This window comes from Oncorhynchus masou, chromosome 26 (genome assembly GCF_036934945.1).
Source record: "Oncorhynchus masou masou isolate Uvic2021 chromosome 26, UVic_Omas_1.1, whole genome shotgun sequence".
NCBI classification, from domain to species: domain Eukaryota; kingdom Metazoa; phylum Chordata; class Actinopteri; order Salmoniformes; family Salmonidae; genus Oncorhynchus; species Oncorhynchus masou.
Window position 1 is genome coordinate 11,378,242 of NC_088237.1, and position 21,262 is coordinate 11,399,503.

The following is a 21,262-nucleotide window of genomic DNA, read 5'->3' on the forward strand; positions in this document are numbered from 1 at the left end:
GTGGTTTATGTGGGTGTGAAATGAGTCGAGGTTATCAGTTACCTTCACATTTCTCCAGGAGCTGCACCGTGTCCCCAATCTCCAATGGCAAGCCATGCTGGACCGTCCCTCTGAAACTGGCCAGCACTGAAACACAATAGAAGATATACTTTAATACCGGTGTGTATTTTTACGTGTGTATCTAGGTAACACACACACCAACTCGACACACACACAGTCAAAAAAAATAAAGTCTTAAATCACTCTTTTCATGTCACGAGAATTGAATCCGAGCTCAACTGTCTTGACTGAGGTTGTGCTGTGATTTGTTTCCAGTGTTCCCTGGACAGACAGAAACAGGGAAGAGAATGGCCTGCTGGCTGCTGGTAGATTGAGTAAGCCTCTGGGTGTCAGACTGAACTACAGGGAAAATAATGTCATTCTGGGTCTTTCTGCTAGGAGGCCTCTTGTAGAGGAGGGAGGCAAAACCTGCGGAGGCTTAAGAGTAGGACTCTCTTTGAAGAGCAGCACGGTCAGTTAGAGGGAGCGAGAGAGAGCGAGCCTAAATAACAGGGGCAGGGTGAGGAGGAAAGAGAAAGAGGAGGGAAGGAGAGAGAGACAGAGAAAGAACAAGCACGCAAGAGAGAAAAATAAAGAGTATCAATCTCAGTCGATCAACACAGAGCACTTTTCTCTAACAGCGTCTAATAGCTGGGTTAGCAGTGAGGAGTGTCGACAGACGCCATTCTCTGTGGTTCTGAGAAACAGGACATGATAACAGCACTCAGAGAATTTTCCAAGCTGCCACACTCTGGGGGAAACGCATCTCATAAGGATAGTACCTACGACATGGAAATGAGGAAGACTGGAGTCAGGCAAGGGTTTTGGAGAGGGGTTTTCATTTCATGGGGCACAGGGCAACCTTGTTTACCTGACCCGGCTGCAAAGTCAGTGAAACTTTAATTGGGAGGTTCCGCTACATGAAATATAACTTCCAACACACTTTACTTGCACTGTGCTAACGCTTGAACCACAAGTAGAGTTTTCCAGCTGCAGTGCACTAAATGATGCAGTTTGAAGTAGAGTTTTTAATCGTTTCTTGGTAATCCATTCCCCAGCTGTTGTCTGTCTGCTAACTGGCATGGCTCTTTTCCAAAGATGTTGGCACCTGAAAGGTGTTCACTCAGCGGGGAAACTATTTTTTATTTTCTCTCCGGGGGAGAGGAGGAAGTGCCGCCTTAAAAGGCAGGACAGCACACACACACACACACACACACAAAGAAAGAAGGGGACATGATGTGATACAGACTGGATTCGAACCAGGGACTGTAGTGATGCCTCTTGCACTGAGGCACATAGTGCCTTAGACCGCTGCGCCACTCGGGCGTCCATAAAAAAAAAAGCCTCACACAAATATAGCAAAACCACAGATGCACAGATATGATATGTGTACATGAACACAGGCACGCACATAGCCTCAGTGGTGAACCTGTCACACAGGGTCAGGGCCCATGTTTCCAGTCGGCTTGGTCTGAGGCAGGAGTTCAGTCACCACAAGCTGTGCTCTGCTCTGCTGTGACACACATCTACTCGTGGGCAAATGGCTGTTCCTATTTCTGACCAGGCAGCCTCGTTCATGCTGAACTAACTTAGACATTACGTAAAGACTGCAGGAAACTGAAGGAAAAACAACACACACACACACACACACACACACAGGAATTCAGGAACTGGGATAAAAGTCAAACTTAAATAAAAGTGCTGGACTGAACAGTGACTGAGAACCTTGATCTTATATGACGATATCTCCTTCAGACTTGAGATGAAAAGACGTATGTCCAAACAAGAAGTAGTCAACTACTGTAGGCTCCACTCCTGAGCCAAAGTGGAGACTTAGTCGCACTAACCTCCAGTAATCTACCCATGGGCTGCGTGCGGCTGCGACTCTCACCTTGCCCTAATCCTAAGGCAGCCCCCCCCCCCCAAAGCCAGAGAGAAGACTGGCTGTGTACTTTGAGCTCAGTGTTCTGTCTAGGGTGGATGGGGAAAGGCAGGCAGATTGGTACAAAGAGCATTTGTGTGAATTAGGCTTTAGGCTGTGAATTAGGCTGCCATTTGGAGTCGAGGCCTGTCAAGTGACCCTACAGTTGGTTTGTCGGTCTCCCTCTAAGCTCCTTATAGGAACATGATGCAGACCACTGGTTCAGACAGGCTTTGGTGTAGTTTGTTGTGTTGTGTTCAAAGGCACTGGGTTTCACAGGCTGTACTGAATTGATCGAGCAATACCAGGTTTACAGCTAGCTAGGTATTACACAGACCTTGGTGTCACGTGTTCAAACCACGCAAGATGTAAAAAGGTAAGTAGCTACCGATTGGGTGTGGCAGGCATAACGTTTGAAAGTATACATTAAAAGAAGATTAAACAGTTGTCTTGCATGAACCAGACAGAATATTCAGAGGAGACAACGAAACAGACATTGCAGGTTCTTAGTGCAGAGAGTCTCTGCCAAAAGAACTAGAAAAACAACCTGCAGTCGACGCCAACCAATGAGCAACTTGAGTTCAAAAGGCTCCGTAAAAGTGGTTTTAACAGCCCGTCCTCACCCTCTCTCCCCGATTTGTGTTCCAACAACGAATCACACTCGTAATCCACTCCTCCGTCATCAATTATTCAACAAATCATTAATATGCTAATTCGTCACCACAGACACGGGTGGTCCATTGACCCTGCTGCCAGAAATGAGCAAGTGTGCATTTTCCATTATTCAGATGTGTGGTTGTTGGATTCCTACTCCAATCCACACATACTGGAATGGAATGTAATCAGGTTAATAAATAATGGCGAGAACGAGACCGCACTTGATTTGCAGGAAGTTGCAAAAACAATCAATCAGCAGTAAGTGATATTCAAAATGGAAGGTGACATCCCTCGCTTTTCCCCTGCTCTTATCTGTCCCTCCTCTCGTTCCCTCCCTTCCTTTTCCTATTCCTTCGCTATGTGCAAGGCTGTGAGTTGAGGATGTTAAGTCCTGCTTTATTTATACTCTGGCGTCTGCAGGACTTACATCTCAAGCCACAGCCATCTGCTTGGGTTTGACTTCACAACCATGAAATGGTTGGGTTTCATAACGGGAACTCTTGACAGCAGAGTCAGAATATCCAAATACCCGACAGAATCAGTGATTTATTCAAAGTTCTGAACAGATTCTTAATGTTCTCTGGTAGGGATGCACGATATAAAAAAAATAAATAAAAAAAAACCCATCGGTGAACATATAGGAATCGGCTGACATTAGCTACAGCCTGGATTTGAACCGGGTACTGTGGCGACGCCTCTTTTGCACGGAGATGCAGTGCCTTAACACACACATGGACACAGAGGTCTAACAATTTAACTGTACTAGAATACTTAAAAGGCAGCACAAAATGGAGAAAGGTTTTTTGGCAAGGAAAATAACAGATATAGGCCAAAAGTGTCATATCGGTGCATCACTATTCTCTGGCAAAGGGCTGGTAGTTGGTACAGGTATGCCATTGTGGCTTCGACACGGGTAGAGAAAATCATTATTTCTGCCATACAGCGGAGCCCCGATCGAAAACAAAGACAGCATCTGTCTAAGACCGTCTGAATATTGCTTTGCTGTGCCATTTTCTGACTCGACCGTGGCCCAAGAAAACTCTCTATTCTAGCTATGCGAATAAACATGACAGAGTAACCCAGAATTAACCACGTTGTTTGAATGGTTCCCAACCCATTATGTCCCAGTTCTAGGGAAACATTACAGATGGACATTCTGCGGAGAACAGGCATGCGTCTTTAAATACCCACTCATAACATATTTTTCCACTGTGTTACTGACACAAGGCAATGACTCAGCGCCCCCCCCCCCCCGTGGTTAAGTACACATATGCCTATAGTCCTCAGGCCTTCCAAACACACTTAGCATCGTTGGCGCAGAGAAACGTATGTGTGTATACGCACACCACGGTCCAGTGAGACATGGGGCACGAAGCTTTGGGCCAAGCCTGGTCATCTGACAGAGCGCTGTAACACTGAGACACGGATTAAAGATGTGCCGATGCGCTTCAGCGCTCTGCTCTCTCTCACAAAATGTCATTTCCTGGGGATGAGCTTCGACCCTGGAAGAGGCGGCTATGCATTTTAAAGCAGGAGGAATCAACAGGAGCTGACCGCGTGAGGCAGCAGACGTCGGTCTCACAGCATAGAGTATATGCACACACCTGCATCTAGACGATACGGCCATGAAGCGAGAAGACCCAGATTGCGCCACGCCGCGTCAGCTCAGCTAGATATTATATATATATATATATATATGCTCTCTCTCGATGAGAGAGAGGGGAAGACAGGCCAACAAAAGCTAGGCTGGTGAAATCGCTCACGAGGAACGGCTTTCATTTCACCTTTTCTTTGTATGTCAAGATAACGGTGAGAAGCAGGCTATGGGGAAACAAGCGCTCGCTGGCAACAATAGCCTTCCCTCGAATCATAACACCTCAAAATGAGCTTTCATAAAAGATAAGTGTATAGCTTCTCTGAGGTGGCAAGGGCACGCACAAAATATAAATAAATTAAAACCAAAGTAATTACTACACATATCATCATACCGGGATCCTTAACGTTCGATGAACACAAAATGTAAGCCACGAAATAGGCTTACTCCTACAAATGTCAATGCAAGTAAATCATGCAAGACCTCACAAGGAGTAAGATAGAAATTCTGCATGTTTGGTGCTTTGTTCGCTCTGGTCTGAATGTATTCATAAAAGGCAAGATTATGAGTTTTGAAGGAGAGCAGTGTGCTGTTACAGAGGCGCTAATTGTGTGTGTGTTTGTGTGCATGTGCATGCTAATGTGTGTGTCCCCCACCTTTCAGCAGCATCCTGTGAGACGCTTCAGTGCCCCTTCTCTTTCTGCTCATTACAAAGGGAAGTCTGAGAGAGACTGGGTGTTCTGCTGTGGCTGCTTTAACATGCAGGTCTCTCCTAGCGCGTGAATCGCACTAACTAAAGTCTCTCGTAATGAAGGAGCTCCCCTGGTTCTGAGAAACGTGTCTAGGCCTGAACGACGTCGCATAAAAAAATATTACAAAAATAAACAAAAAAAATTGCACTTTACGTAACGCACTGTCAGCCTAAAACACGAACAGGGTGTTCACCGCGTATGGTACAAGGAAGTTGACATACCACACACAGACACGCTCTCAATCTCTGCAATAAACCACATACTCTGCTGATTTACAATCAGGCTATCTAGTGATTTATTCAGATCATCAATGAAAATAGAGTAAAAATGTAAAACGAAAATGATTGTTTAAAAACTTCTTGCGGGTCAGTGAGACGCTATTGTCCCATCGTCAACTTCCGGTGAAATTGCAGAGCCGAAATTCATATGACAGAAATAGTCATATTTAACATTCATGAAAATACAAGTGTCATACATCAGTTAAAAGCTTAACTTCTTGTTAACCCAGCCACTGTGTCAGATTTCAAAAAGGCTTTACGGTCAAAAGCACGCCATGCAATTATCTGAGGACAGCGCCCAGCACACAAAAGCATTAAAAACTTTTTCCAACCAGGCAGCTGTGCCACAAAAGTCAGAAATAGCGATAAAATAAATCACTTACCTTTGAAGATCTTCTGTTGGCACTCCAAAAGGTCCCAGTTATTTCACAAATGGTTGTTTTGTTCGATAAAGTCCTTTATATCCCCAAAAACTCAGTTTAGCTGGGACACTTCATTCAATAATTCACCGGTTTCCCTCCGTCCAAATGCATACAAAATGATTCTCAAACGTTACCAATAAACTTCCCCAAACAAGTCAAACAACATTTATAAATCAAGCCTCAGGTACCCTAATACGTAAATAAACAATACAATTTAAGACGGAGAATCGTTATTGGCATTAACGGAGATAAACAACAAAGTATGCTCATTCACCAGAATGCGTAACAAACACAACAGCCAAAATGGGAGCCACTTAGAAAAACTACAAATTCTAGCTCATTTTTCCAAAATTAAGCCTGAAATCCTTTCTAAAGACTGTTGACATCTAGTGGAAGCCATAGGAACTGCAATCTGGGAGGTAATTTCCTTCGTATTAAAAATGACAGCCATAGGAATCAATGGTGGGCTGAATTGTTTTTCTTCTGGACGATTTGTCCTCGGGTTTTCGCCTGCCATATCAGGTCTGTTATATTCACATTTTAACAGTTTGAGAAACTTTAAAGTGTTTTCTATCCAAATGTAACAAATATATGCATATCCTAGCGTCTGGGCCTGAGTAACATGCAGTTTACTTTGGGCACGCTTGTCATCCAGATGTCAAAATACTGCCCCCTAGCCCAAATAGGTTTTAACATCTGCAGATTGTCATGACAAACATATACAGTAATGGCAGTGTCCACTAGGTGACAGCCTGCCTAATGACGAGGCCAGGCAGAGGAAATCATACATGACTCAGATTAAAAAAGGGGAATATAGGTCAGAGCAAGTCCAATGCAAAGCCATCCCACTTCACCTCAGTCTCAGGCCTAATCTGCCTGCCTACTGCCTCTATCAGTGGGCTGGTTGGGTTGTGTACGTGTTTGTGTGTGGGGACAAGCTGAGGGGAATGTCTGTTCTCTCCCTCTCTCCATCTCATTCACTTTTGACACTGAAAAGGGATGTTGCGATATTGTGGCTTTACGCAATATTGCATGTCAACGGCACCGCAAACTGAGAACACAGAGATCCCTACGCCTCCTCACGCCAGCTGAGAGGAGAGGACAGGGGGAGAGGAGAGCAGGAGGAGAGAAAGGTGAGGATACAGAGCGACAGATGAAGAGGAGAGAAAAAAGGGATGGGTGAGGATAATGAGAGAGAGAGGGACGGTAGAGAGAGGAAAAACAGGGCTGTATTCTCAGGTAAAGTGTCTGTGTGGGAGGGAGGGTAGAGGCAGTGTAGAGGTCATATTTGATTTATTTAACCTTTTTAACTCGGCAAGTTAGTTAAGAAAAAATATATATAAATCGTATTTACAGTGACGGCCTAGGAACAATGGGTTAACTGCCTTGTTCGGGGGCAGAACGACAGATTTTTAACTTGTCAGCTCGGGGATTCGATATAGCAACCTTTGGATTACTGACACAACACTCTAACCACTAGGTTACCTGCCGCGCCGATATGAAGTGTGCTGCATCAGCTTTTACTGTCTGTCTCCACACACAAACACATACACACACAGCCCCCCCGTGAGGTCTTTGTGAGGCCTCTATATTCATCTGTCTTTGTTCATCACATCCCTCCATCTGGGAAGAGGGGAGGAGTGAGGGGCCACCTACTCCTCCCACACTTCAATCTCTCTGCATCAAATTACATCCATTACTTGCTCTTCCCACTGCACATGTATAAACACACACACACACACACACACACACACACACACACACACAGGATATCAAATGAAGAAGCTTTTGAGTGTACATACCTAGCAGTCAGAGAGGAAAACAAAAACACGTGTTCAAGCAACACACACACACACACACACACACACACGTACAGCAGACAAGTGAGCAAGGGGCCACTGACTAGGCATGCGACAAACTGCCCCCACTCTCCCCCGCTCTCTTTCCCTAAGCCCCATTGTCTGAGTGACAGAGTAACAGAGATGACAGCTGTCTTGTTTAGCTGTCACCACAACTGCTTCCAGGAAGGGGGACGCCTCGGCCTCAACTTCAGCCTCAGCCAAGAAATCACGACCCGGAGAAAATAAATATTCTGCATACTTGTAATAACACCCCCCCCCCTCCCCTCCCTCCCCCCCCCAAAAAAAAATATCCTGCCTGTGAGTAATCTTTGTGGAGCGCTACCTTTTGGGGATGATCATAGTCTTCGTAAGAGAGTGTGAGGTTGACCTTTGAAGTAAAACGTTCCCTTTGCGACTTTAAGAAATGTCACAGTGACTTTAAGCCTTTTCGTCTTTGCTGTGTTTTGCTTCATGTTTGAGGGAAGCCAGGATCAGGTCAAGCAGCCTATAGGGCTGACCCTATTTAGTCGACTGGTTTGTTTGGTCGATGTCAATAGGCTCTTGGTCGACAGTTGTTTTTTTGTAGAGCAGTTGCAAATGCATTTTTTTCATGGCACACGAGACACACTAATTCATTGCAGAGGCTGCGGGGATGGCACAGTCCATCACTAAGACACATGTGCCCCTGAAATTATATATGGTTACATTATGCAAGAACAACGGTGCAACATTTTATAACAAATGTGTTTTCCCGAATTGTAAGGTTCTTAATATTAACATATAAATGCCAAACATCCCTTATCATTTAACTGTGTATTCACTTGAAAATGCACATGAACTACCCTCCCCTCATGTGCATTTTACCAGCAGGCGTAGGGTCTCATGTGTCCTCTCAAGTACCCACCCGTGGATAGGCCAAGTAACCACAGGGGGTCCTAGTACCCCTGGTTGGGAATCACTGGTGTCGCCTGTTACCGGCAACTTCAGGAGCATAAGGGCAGAAACTGCAGCAGCGGGATAATTTTTTTATTTTATACATTTACATTTTTAGTCATTTAGAAGAAGCTAAATGACTATGGGATTTTACATGTACGATTGGGGATTTTCCAGTACATGTGTTATGCATCTTAGAGTAGTAAGCAGAATCAATATAGGCTTAACCATTATGTGTGTGTGTCACATATACTCCCTCTCTCCGGCCTCTAGGTCATCAGGCTGCTGATTATCCCGCACACCTGTCACCTTCGTCTCGCGCACCTGGACTCCATCACCTCCTTGATTATCTTCCCTATATCTGGCAGTCCCCTTGGTTCTTTCCTCGGGTGTAATTGACTCGGTTTTCTTGTCCGTGCGTTGTTTGTGTTTCGTGTTCATTGTTTCTTTTATTGATTAAAAACACTCACTCCCTAGACTTGCAGTGCACTCGTTACAGTGTGTCTGGGTCATTAGGTTAAGGGGATCCATTACCTAGTCCCGTGAGGGCCATTAGACATGCACTCTGGAGCCATTAATCAACCCTTTAGGCACCTTTATACATGCACCAGCAATAGGAGCGTATGTCTGTATTATTTTTTTGCATTATTACTATGGGTATGCCGCAAAATAGAATCTATGCCCTAATATCTGTGCCAATAAGAGGAGGGAAAAGTTAAAGATGGGCCTAAACTAGTTAGAAGCAAGACAAAGAGATAATAGTGGCTGAATGCCAAAGGGTATGAATCATTAACATAAAGAAGAGTAACTATGCATGTCATGTAAGGATGAAAACTGTATAAAAGGAGTGTGCCAAGGATGGGAAGACAGTTGATCCATGGACCATTGTTACGTTGTAATAAAGTCTACTTTGAATTCACAAGTTCCGGTATCTGAGAAATATTATTGGGATGATATTTCTACGACAGTACTTGTTAGCATTGCTAACCTTCGGATTACAAAGAATCAGTGGGGTTTGAAAACAGCGCCCCTTGTGTTAAGTGCCATTATTACAGAATATCTCGGTATGGCACAGGATCAGTATGAAGGTATGACTATCTGGATACCGACCAAGCCTACTTAAAGCATCAGTCAAGCTCAGAGCATATGGTTGATTTTATTAAAACACATAAGTTGTGTCTATATATGGAGAAATACACTTTTTCTTCCAAACAATCGATTGGTCAAAAGACCAGACGGCTCTCGGTCTACCAAGATTTTTCAGTCAGGGACAGCCCTAAAGCAGACAGAGTAGGCTACTAGGTAGTCCATGGATCTTAGGGCAGACATACAAACAGCACCCAGCTCAAGCCCGTCTGTGCACTCAGACACCAGCGGGGTTACGACTAACAAGGGAGTGTAGAGGGGAGAGGGAGAAGACGATGAAGAGAGCGGGAAAGGAGGAGAGATAAGTGCCTGTCAGACCTCATGCATATCATTCTACACTCTCTGTCTCTGTCTGGTGTCAGTCTAATATAGAAGTGATTCACTAGCACTCAATTCTCCTCCCAACACAAAAGCCCTGGACTGAACCAGGGGGAAGGAAATGGGGGGGGGGGGGAATTGAGGAGTGTGTGTGTGTGTGTGTGTGTGTGTGTGTGTGTGTGTGTGTGTGTGTGTGTGTGTGTGTGTGTGTGTGAATATTGTGTGGAGACTGCGTAGTCTGGGGAGAATAGCGTGGTTTTTCAATTACTATTTAACAGTAAGGCCGTACACGTTCACTATTTCTGTCCTTAGGGAAGATGAAACTCCACTTCTGAAGAGCTGCATCTTTTCTCCCACTTGAGTTTAGTGTCTACACCACAGCCATCTCATTCCCTACGATACAGACTATATCTGTGTGCAGGCTATGTTCTCAACTGAAGTGCTATGGTATCACTTGGTTAATATGGATTATTATAAACACTCCACTTGATCAAATACGATGCTCGACAGCTGCTGTGCCCGTCACTTCAGCTCAAAATATGAAAAGATTTCTACCCCAACTTGCCCCACACAGGGTGGTGTTCGGGGATTGACGAACATATTTCAATCCGCACTGAGCCATGGAGACCATATGGTTTTCTGTTGTGAATCTGCTGGATTGCAGCATGACAGTACCCACTGAAATATTGTCAGGCAGTTACATTGTTCATTACATTACAAACAGATGCACACAATTAGCCATTTTGAAAAGCCCTGACAACCGCACGCAACCAGCACCACTTCAGAATGAGAAAAACACCACAGCTTTGTGTGTGTGTGTGTGTGTGTGTGTTCACAACACTAGCTGGCAGTATCACAGCAAGTCAAAGCTGGCTGGCGTCCTCCCCCCTGGGCACCCAGGACCGCATCACTGCCTCATCTGATTAGCACCCTCGGCCCTATGGTTCATGGAGGGAGGGAGACAGGACGAGGGAGAGGGCAGAACGAGGGAGGAAGAGACAGAGGAGCAAGAGGAGAGGGAGTTAGAGGGGAAGAAGAACAGAGGGATGAATAAATGGAGGGATGGAGAGAGAGATGAAGGGATAAAGAGGCAGAGCAGATCAGAGCACAGAGTGAGGGAGGCAGAGGAGATGGATTGAATTCTCAGGACAAAATGGAGCTGGGGCCCGGAGGTTTGGATTCCCTTTAAAACTATAGCCACTTGTATCTCATTATCACACCAATAAAAAGAGCGTTCAATAAAGATCCGACTAACTTGTCACTTTGAATGGCTGTGGTAAGGGGGCAAGAATATACAGGCCCTACCGCACCTGAGCTAGCCCCAGTGAACATGTATTCTGTATAGGAAGCAGCGAGGGAAGTGGTATTGACACACACGATTAAAGTTTATTAGCTTAAAGACCGGAGGGCTAAAGGAAAGGGATGATTCAGGCATTTCTCTCTGAGCATCAACATCACCATTATCAGCCGACAGACCATGTCTATTGGTTTAATCATTAACCTGTTGAAACTCTAGGGGTGCAATTTCATTTTTGGATGAAAAACGTTCCCGTTTTAAACAAGATATTTTGTCACAAAAAGATGCTCGACTATGCATATAATTGGTAGCTTTGGAAAGAAAACACTGACGTTTCCAGAACTGCAAAGATATTCTCTGTGCGTGCCCTAGAACGTGAGCTTCATGCAAAACCAAGATGAGACTGCATCCAGGAAATGAGTAGGATTTTTGAGGCTCTGTTTTCCATTGTCTCCTTATATGGCTGTGAATGCGAGAGGAGTAAGTCTGCCCTTTCTGTCGTTTCCCCAAGGTGTCTGCAGCATTGTGACGTATTTGTAGGCATATCATTGGAAGATTGACCATAAGAGACCACATTTACCAGGTGTCCGCCCGGTGTCCTGCGCCGAAATTGGTGCGCAAAAGTCAGCTGCAAGTATTTTTCCATGGAATTTAGAGAAGAATGCAGGCTTCCACGAACAATATATCAATGAAGAGATATGTGAAAAAACACCTTGAGGATTGATTCCAAACAACGTTTGCCATGTTTCGGTCGATATTATGGAGTTAATTCGGAAAAAGTTTGACGTTGTAGGTGACTGAATTTTCGGTTCGTTTCGGTAGCCAAATGTGATGTACAAAACGGAGCGATTTCTCCTACACACAGACGCTTTCAGGAAAAACTGCGCATTTGGTATGTAACTGAGAGTCTCCTCATTGAAAACATCCAAAGCTCTTCAAAAGGTAAATTATTTTATTTATTTGGTTATCTGGTTTTTGTGAAAATGTTGCGTGCTAAATGCTACTCAAAATGCTAAGCTAGCTTAGCATACTCTTACACAAATTAGTGAATTGCTATGGTTCAAAAGCATATTTTGAAAATCTGAGATGACAGTGTTGTTAAGAAAAGGCTAAGCTTGAGAGCAGGCGCATTATTTTCATTTTATTTGCGATTTTCAGAAATCGTTAACGTTGCGTTATGCTAATGAGCCTGAGGCTTTAGTCACGATCCCGGATCCGGGATGGGGAGTTTCAAGAAGTTATCGGTTGCTTATTTAGACAATTCGGCCTCAATATAAGTGAACGAGTGCAAACGAAGCATCACAGTGCAGTGAGTGTATGAGTAGAGTACTGAGCATTATGAGAGCAGTGAGTGTACGAGTAGAGTATTGAGCATTATGATAGCAGTGAGTGTACGAGTAGAGTATTGAGCATTATGAGAGCAGTGAGTGTACGAGTAGAGTATTGAGCATTATGAGAGCAGTGAATGTACGAGTAGAGTATTGAGCATTATGAGAGCAGTGAGTGTATGAAATGCTTCGTCTCTGGTCACTGCAGAGCTACAGAAGGAAGAAGGCACAGTGGGAGCACCAGACACACGCCCGGTCTTCAGATGTGTGTCAGGGTTCAGTGCGCACACACACACACACACACACACACACACACACACACACACACACACGGTGCTGACGGTGCTCGGCTGAGAGCAAAGCCAGGGCAGAGGAAGTCCCTACAAAGGAGACACTAGCCAGAGTATACAAGCACGCACCACACACACACTCAAGAACCAGATGGCATGTGCTACACGAACAAGCCAATGGAGCACACCTTATTATCAACTCATCAAGACAGCCTCTGACTACAATATCCCAATCTGTGATTTAGATTCAGCACAAGAAGCAAGTGAAGCAACCATTCCAAGCTCATAATATGAGAACAGCCCCAGAAACCACCATGCTAACCATATCAAGACATTATCATCCAGGGTCATGAGATATTTCATCCATACAAATCAAGCCTGGGGCCAGACACAGGCAAGCAGAAGAACCCGTGGTGGAGACTGAAGAGAGAGATACAGTATTGAAGGAATCAGTCATAGCTGAATGACTAGCTGGATGGCTGGATGTTTGGCAGAAAGAGAGGAGTGGGAGAAACAGAGGTTACTGAGAGTAGGGTTGTCCGAGTAGAAAGAGAGAAGGGGGGTGAGAGAGAGGATGAATGGCAGGGTAGAAAGAGAGGAGCGGGAGAAAGAGAGGACGGGGAGAAAGAGGATGTTGGAAGGGGAGAAAGAGGCGGCTGAGAAAGAGAGGCGGCTGAGAAAGAGAGGCGGCTGAGAAAGAGAGGCGGCTGAGAAAGAGAGGCGGCTGAGAAAGAGAGGCGGCTGAGAAAGAGAGGCTGTTGGAAGGGTAGAAAGAGAGGCTGAGAAAGAGAGCGGCTGAGAAAAAGAAGAAGAGGCTGTTGGAAGGGTAGAAAGAGAGGCGGCTGAGAAAGAGAAGTGGCTGAGAAAGAGAGGCGGCTGAGAAAGAGAGGCTGTTGGAAGGGTAGAAAGAGAGGCAGCTGAGAAAGAGAGGCGGCTGAGAAAGAGAGGCGGCTGAGAAAGAGAGGCGGCTGAGAAAGAGAGGCGGCTGAGAAAGAGAGGCTGTTGGAAGGGTAGAAAGAGAGGCAGCTGAGAAAGAGAAGTGGCTGAGAAAGAGAGGCGGCTGAGAAAGAGAGGCTGTTGGAAGGGTAGAAAGAGAGGCAGCTGAGAAAGAGAGGCGGCTGAGAAAGAGAGGCAGCTGAGAAAGAGAGGCTGTTGGAAGGGTAGAAAGAGAGGCAGCTGAGAAAGAGAAGTGGCTGAGAAAGAGAGGCGGTTGGGAAAGAGCGGCGGCTGGGAAAGAGCGCTGCGGTTGGGAAAGAGCGCGGCGGTTGGGAAAGAGCGGCGGCTGGGAAAGAGCGCGGCGGTTGGGAAAGAGCGCGGCGGTTGGGAAAGAGCGCGGCGGTTGGGAAAGAGCGCGGCGGTTGGGAAAGAGCGGCGGTTGGGAAAGAGCGGCGGCTGGGAAAGAGCGGCGGCTGGGAAAGAGCGGCGGCTGGGAAAGAGCGGCTGTTGGAAGGGTAGAAAGAGAGGAGGTTGAGAAAGAGGAGGGGTAGAAAGGGAGGCAGCTGAGAAAGAGAGGATGTTGGAAGGGTAGAAAGAGAGGAGGTTGAGAAAGAGGGGTAGAAAGAGAGGCGGCTGAGAAAGAGTGGATGTTGGAAGGGTAGAAAGAGAGGAGGTTGAGAAAGAGAGGATGTTGGAAGGGTAGAAAGAGAGGAGGTTGAGAAAGAGAGGAGGTTGAGAAAGAGAGGCGGCTGAGAAAGAGAGGCTGTTGGAAGGGTAGAAAGAGGCAGCTGAGAAAGAGCGGCGGTTGGGAAAGAGCGGCGGTTGGGAAAGAGCGGCGGTTGGGAAAGAGCGGCGGCTGGGAAAGAGCGGCGGCTGGGAAAGAGCGGCGGCTGGGAAAGAGAGGAGGTTGGAAGTGTAGAAAGGAGGTTGAGAAAGATAGGTGGTTGAGAAAGAGGATGTGGGAAGGTTATGATACAGGGTCAGATATAAGTTTCATCCCCCTAATGGTTAAAGGGCAATTTCACTACTTTTCAACATCTGCATTATCCACGGCACTAAACCAGTGTCTACATATGTGAAATCAGCACGTTTCTATAATCCGTGGTGAAAAAGTTACAAATAAAATCCCTCAATAAATAATTCTCTGTGACATCAAAACCTGCAACAAATTCCTGTCCCAACGGATGGTATTTTCTTGCTCCTCGCAACACCGCGAATCTCATGGTGTTTGAAAATGACTGTTTTTGATGGTCATCGGGCAGGACTTTATATTTTGTTTTACAAAACGTAGAAATGCACTGTTTTCACACACACTGAGTAAACAAAAAAAAACATTAAGGACACCTGCTCTTTCCATGACATAAACTGACCAGGTGAATCCAGGTGAAAACTATGATCCTTTATTGATGCCACTTGTTAAATCCACTTCAAAATCAGTGTAGATGAAGGGGAGACGGGTTAAAGAAGGATGTTTAAGCCTTGAGACAAGTCAGACATGGATTCTGTACGTGTGCCATTCAGAGGGTGAATGGACAAGACAAAATATTTAAGCACCATTCAAACGGGGTATGGTAGGTGCCAGGCACACCGGTTTGTGTCAAAACTGTAACGCTGCTGGGTTTTTCATGTTCAACAGTGTCCCGTGTGTATCCAGAATGCTCCACCACCCCAAGGACATTGAGCCAACTTAACACAACCGTTGCAAGCATTGGAGTCAACATGGGCCATCATGCCTGTGGACCGCTTGACACCTTGTAGAGTCCATGCCCTGACGAATTGAGGCTGTTCTGAGGGCAAAAGGGTGGGGTGCAACTCAATATTAGGAAGGTGTCCTTAATGTTTGTGCACTCAGTGTATGTTGACACTGGTTTTGTGCTGGAAATATTGAAACGTGTTGGAGTTGTCCTTTAATATGATTGGGTAAATGGTTAGGGCTAACTTCTACCTAGAGCGTATATCTCTTGCACTCACTCCTACTGTGGGGGGCGATGAGAATTGTCTTTGTTCAGCCAAAGTTAATGTTACCTTTATTTAACTAGGCAAGTCAGTTAAGAACAAATTCTTAATTTTCATTGATGGCCTAGGAACAGTGGGTTAACTGCCTGTTCAAGGGCAGAACAACAGATTTGTACTTTGTCAGCTCGGGGATTTGAACTTGCAACCTTTCGGTTACTAGTCCAACACTAACTACTAGGCTACCCTGTCGCCCCCCATGCTTGTTAAACTCACTGACATAACCGTTGGGGGGGGGGGGGGTTTGTCTAGTATATAAATGAAGAAAAATGTCAGATTGGGAGAGGATTTTCAAATTGACACAACTTAATGCATCAGACTCAAAGTAAACATGTGCAATTTCACTATTGCGTCACAGTTCGTTACTGTTTTTTGTTTTACTTTTCTTTACCTTTTCATATTGTTTTTGATGTGTCCATTTTGTTTAAATGATGTTACTGTTGATTTATGTACAAAGGGAAGGTCACAATTCTGTTCGTACACTGGTCTACATGGATATGCTTCTTAATAAAAACCTATTTGAAAACAAGCCATTACACGTCGTTATCATCATGGCATTTCATTATCATTATTCAGGTTATTACTTATACATTTTAAATCTACAAATTAAGAAATGACAGGTTGGAGAAGATCTATCCCATTTTGGTATTGACACACAATTAGTGCATGACGGAGTCAAAAATAAATATATATGCCTCCCTTGTCTGTTGGCTTTTCTGAAATTTATTTATTTTTATTGGGGATCCTATTTTGACGCACAAATCCATTCACATTAAGTCCGTTGGTTTCTCTCAAAACGCCCGAAAATATTCGCACAAGCCCTGCTGCGGTGGTAATTCTATGGCAGTGGCATATGTTCTTCAACAAGAAATCGCCGTAATGAGAGAAATAATGTAGCCTGAACTAGTGAAAACATGATTCCATCATGACAGGACCGTTTGATTCTTGTCCAGACTGGCTAAATGAGGAATCTGAATGGGCATATAGGCCAATAGAGAGAATCGGCGAACTCACACACGAACGCACACCCCCGTAAAAAAAGGACCCGTCAATCAAATCCACCAGCGAATGTCAGACAAGAGCAAATATTGATCCTTTCCTTAAAACCTCTTTTTAAACCTACGCTTTCTGAAAGCAGGCAATAAGATAGTGAATTGACGAGGGAAGTATAAAGGGAAGAGAGGTATGAAATTGACAAGGGTCAAAATTGATCAAGAAAAGATTCAGTCTTATACCACGCCAGGTTTTGAGAGGTTTGGCGCATCGTCCATTTGACACAACCTTAGTGCGTTATAGGCCTCAGAAACAGAACGACCTTGTCGACTGCTGTTGAATAATTAATTCATGGTCAGACACATCTAACATTTTTTTTTTTAAAGAAGAGCGATTTATTTATTTACTGGCAGGCACTGGAAAAACGGACATTGTATAAAAGAAAGTCCCACATCAAGTGCCGTAGGCTAACGCATCTACAACCCCCGTGCATCTAGCGGTTTAGCTGCTGGAGTATCAACCTACAGTTGGAAAGAGGGGGAGATTTCGACAGTTTACTAGACAGACTAAGTTAGCAAAACAATTGCTTCTAATCATTAGTAAATACTCCCGCTATTGGGTAGAGTTCATCTACATGAAAATAAAACGTATAAAAAAGATTGTGTAGGCCTATTTCAATTACATCAAAACACATCGTTTGAAAATACGTTTCACTCAGTCAACAGAGTATTAGTCTGTACACCTAAATCTGCACTGTATTTGGGTCAAGCAGGCTGGAGCGTGTGGTGCACAGTTCCACAGCAGCCTATGACATCACCCAACATGCTGTTCAGTTCACCCATCGGTGGTTTGGTGACGGAGGAAAAGAACACGTTCCAAATGACACCCCATTCCCTATACAGTGCCCTAATTTTGACCAGAAAAGTAGTGCACTGTAAAAGGAAATGGGGTGCAATTTGGGGGCGCAACCAAAATGAAGGCCAGGCAGCCAGCATTGTAAACAGAATCAGAGATGTTCCAGTACCCCCAGCTGTCATAATCTGATACCTCTGGTTATAGGGGTGCCAAAACTGGTTGTTATAGCATTAAGCCATTCATCCCGTCAGAAAGGAGCTCGAGCCATGGCCCTTGAGCACAGTGGCACTGACAACACAATTTTGCAATGGGTTGCATCCCAAATGACACCCTATTCCCTATATAGTCACTGTTTTTAGTAGGGCCATGAAGGTAATAGGGCACTATTTAAGACACACTCCAGAACCACAGGCGCTGGTATAGCTAATCATCAATTTACAACAGAGCAGTGGGAGAAGTGGAGGATAACAATGTTTTAATGGACTGAGAGAATGCTGTTGTCTTACATTAAGAATATATATATACATACACATATATACATACACATATATACATACACATATATATACATATATACATACACACACACACGTGTGTGTGTGTGTGTGTGTGTGTGTGGTGTCTTCAGAACTAGTCCACTGCAGAGCCTATACAATATGGTGACAGTGAAAAACAGAAGTGAAAATTAGTTGTGTCATCCAAACCAACAACAAATAATAAAAACTTTCCCTCCCCCCTCCCTGGCTGCCAGAAGATGTTTCATTTTTTTTCCTCCGTGGAAAATGTGTTCCTCCTCGATAGCGCAGGGACGAGGTTGTGGAGAAGCTCTTTAAGCCTTAGGTATGAGTCAGCCATCCATCTGCTTGGATTTAGACTAATCAATAACCTCCACCCTGGCTTCCATTCGGCCCACTGACACTCTGAGGTGTGGTGTGGACATGAGCCTGGACATGCGGCAGAGCAGTCATGGGGTAGAGGCACAGGGACATCATGGACACACCGAGGTTCTCAGGTTACAATGGACTATTGCTGAATAAAATAATATTCTATGAAGTATGAGAGAGAAACAGTGAAAGGGCTAAAGTAAACTACAGTACGGTTAAGCTTGATTCCCAACAGTATGGCCCTCTGTGCTGGGAGCTCGTTCACATGGTCTAGCAATCCTCTGAGGCTAAGAGCTTCAGCTGTCTGAGTTATTTTGCTGTGCGGCGCTGCCGGTGTATGCCGTTGGTGGATCGCGCCGGATTTATTCAAGGGGCCGAGGAACTGTGCGAGAGAGCCACGACGGAACCGCGAAGACCGCCATTGGCTCAGTGTGAGAGTTCCAGAGTTCCTTCAGGAACGGAGCTCTGTTTGTCAAAGCCAGCCACAGAGACAGGAGGCATAGCCAGCAGCCACAGAGGGGTGGGGAGGGGAGAGGACAGGAGAAGAAGATGAACACAGCACAGCCAAGAGAATGCATTCTCCAGCTACCTCACGACATAGTCGTGATTAACTGCTACTCAGCTGTCATAGGAGTTCATCTCTCAAGGCTCTTCGTCGGCTTGCGGCGTAACAGCTAGTTCACACATCCGCTGCCATTACCTGTGTCTTGTCCGTTACAGTCCAGCCAGCGCCTATTACGCTTGCAACTATTACCGGGCTTCTCATTTAGTTCCATAATGACTCAAGTTTATAGCTCATCCGGTCAAAATTATTCTATTTTTCTGCCCGTTGAAATTGGGAGGGAAAACCGTTTTGCCCGAGTGGACCCAGTCAGGCTGGTCAGCTGGATGACGTAAGACGCAGCGGCGATTGCTGCTCATGTGGTGAGTCAACGTGGCTCTGCTCATTTATTCATGCCGACCGAGGTCCACACAGCCAGGCAAAAATCAATAGAGGAAAGTAAAGAGAGGTTGAAAAAAAAAATGATAATGAAATTCAGTGCCCCAGTTTCCACCCTGAATTGGGTCAGCGGCAGCCATTTACACCCTCAAACTGCCTGTAATTAAACAAAACTAGTTAAAAGCCTCGTAGAAGGCTGAGGATGTGGAGGTGTTGGGGGAAATGGAATGGGAGGAAAAGGGGAGGTTGGTTGGTGTGATTAATTTCCTCTTTGTTTTACTCCCCCTCACAGCCTCTCAGTACGAGGTGTATAAGAGTGTATAACAAAAAAGAAAAGTAGCCTAATTTGCGCATGTGAGTCTTTCCATCTTTACAGCTCCCTGGGGGCCATGGTTGGGTTGGTATGAAACCTCTAATGAGCTGCTCAAAGCCAAACCGGCACAATCCTCATGCCAACGCAGTGCCTGGCTAATTTGTCAGTCGATCCCTTGATAGGAGTTATACGGGACTACAAAATGTATTCACATAGGACAAGGCCTTATTGGTGATCAATTGACAGAAGTGGTTGACTTACTTTCTGTATCTCAACACACTCAAATATGTGCAACAACACAACCCAACACAAGCCCCTCATCCACAGATCCAGCTGGGGATGAAACCCAACACTGGGCTACAGATGGCTCAGACAGTGGACCCCTCCCCTCTCTGTAATCCTCGCAGTCCTGCAGGTAGGATCCAGCCTGGCAGGGTGACAGGCCTCTGTGTGGCCTATTGTCAGAGCTGTGTTACGCTGACTGGGCTGGGGATGGGGAATCTATTCAGGGGAAGGTTCTGCCTTTCTCTGCTGCTGTCCTGTTGATAGGGTAGTCCTAATTCCTTGGTGGCACTGGTGGTGTGAGTGGAGGGAGGCAGTAGCCTTCACACCGCATTAGGGCCAACATCAGAGGATTATGGCACGAATCCAGATGAAAACCAACCAGGAGAGATTTAAACACCACCGATGGGGGCTGATGATGAGGATGTCTGGAGTGAAGGGGGGGGACATTCCTTAGGTAAATTGATGAATTTACTAAATGAATGGCCTGGATTCCGATTCCTATCAATCCAATCATCAGGTTATTATCCTGGCCTTTGACTTCAGTATTAACCAGAAAGATTCATACTGTATTTTCTGGAGAAAATTAAATAGAGGGGGGGATGACACTGTTACGATGTAAATACCAGGTAATGCCGTGGTAATAGAAAGCCAGTATGAGGGTTTGTCCTCGGCTAGAATGAGACGCAGCCGAAGAGAGAGTATATCTGCAGAGTTCAAAAGGTACACGCCCTGAGGGCACCAGAGTGGCGCAGCGGTCTAAGGCAATGCATGTCAGTGCTAGAGGTGTCACTACACTAGAAATATATCTATAGAAATATATATTAAACATGAAAAAGGAATAACCCAATGAGGCCGAGATGCAAAAACAATATCATTAATTTAATCCATGCTCAAAAGAATACAAAAAAGTTAAAGTGCATGTTGAGATGTAAAATAAATAAAACATTTTAAAACATGTAAATACGAGGTCGCTGGGCCTCCCGAGTGGTGTAGTCTAAGGCAGTGCTAGCTGTGCCACTAGAGATTCTGGGTTCGAGTCCAGGCCATGTCCTTGTCTCATCGTGCACTAGCAACTCCTGTGGTGTGCAGGGCGCAGTGCACACTGGCACAGTTGCCAGTATATATATATATATATATTCAATTAAATAATTGCATTGGACAAAAATGACAAGTGATCTACCATTTATCCATCAATACTTTATAGTAACAACAGAGTCAACTTCAAGA

At 45.1% G+C, this 21,262-nt stretch overlaps 1 protein-coding gene across 5 annotated transcripts in view; it reads right to left on the minus strand.

Moving 5' to 3' along the window:
- Window positions 1–21,262, minus strand: part of LOC135514793 (dedicator of cytokinesis protein 4-like) — a 144,301-nt gene that overhangs the window by 103,268 nt on the left and 19,771 nt on the right. For all 5 annotated transcript variants that reach the window (XM_064938410.1, XM_064938407.1, XM_064938408.1 and 2 more), the window contains exon 2: window positions 43–126. In XM_064938410.1, coding sequence (XP_064794482.1) covers window positions 43–126 — 84 coding nt within the window. The remainder of the gene's footprint in view (window positions 1–42; window positions 127–21,262) is intronic.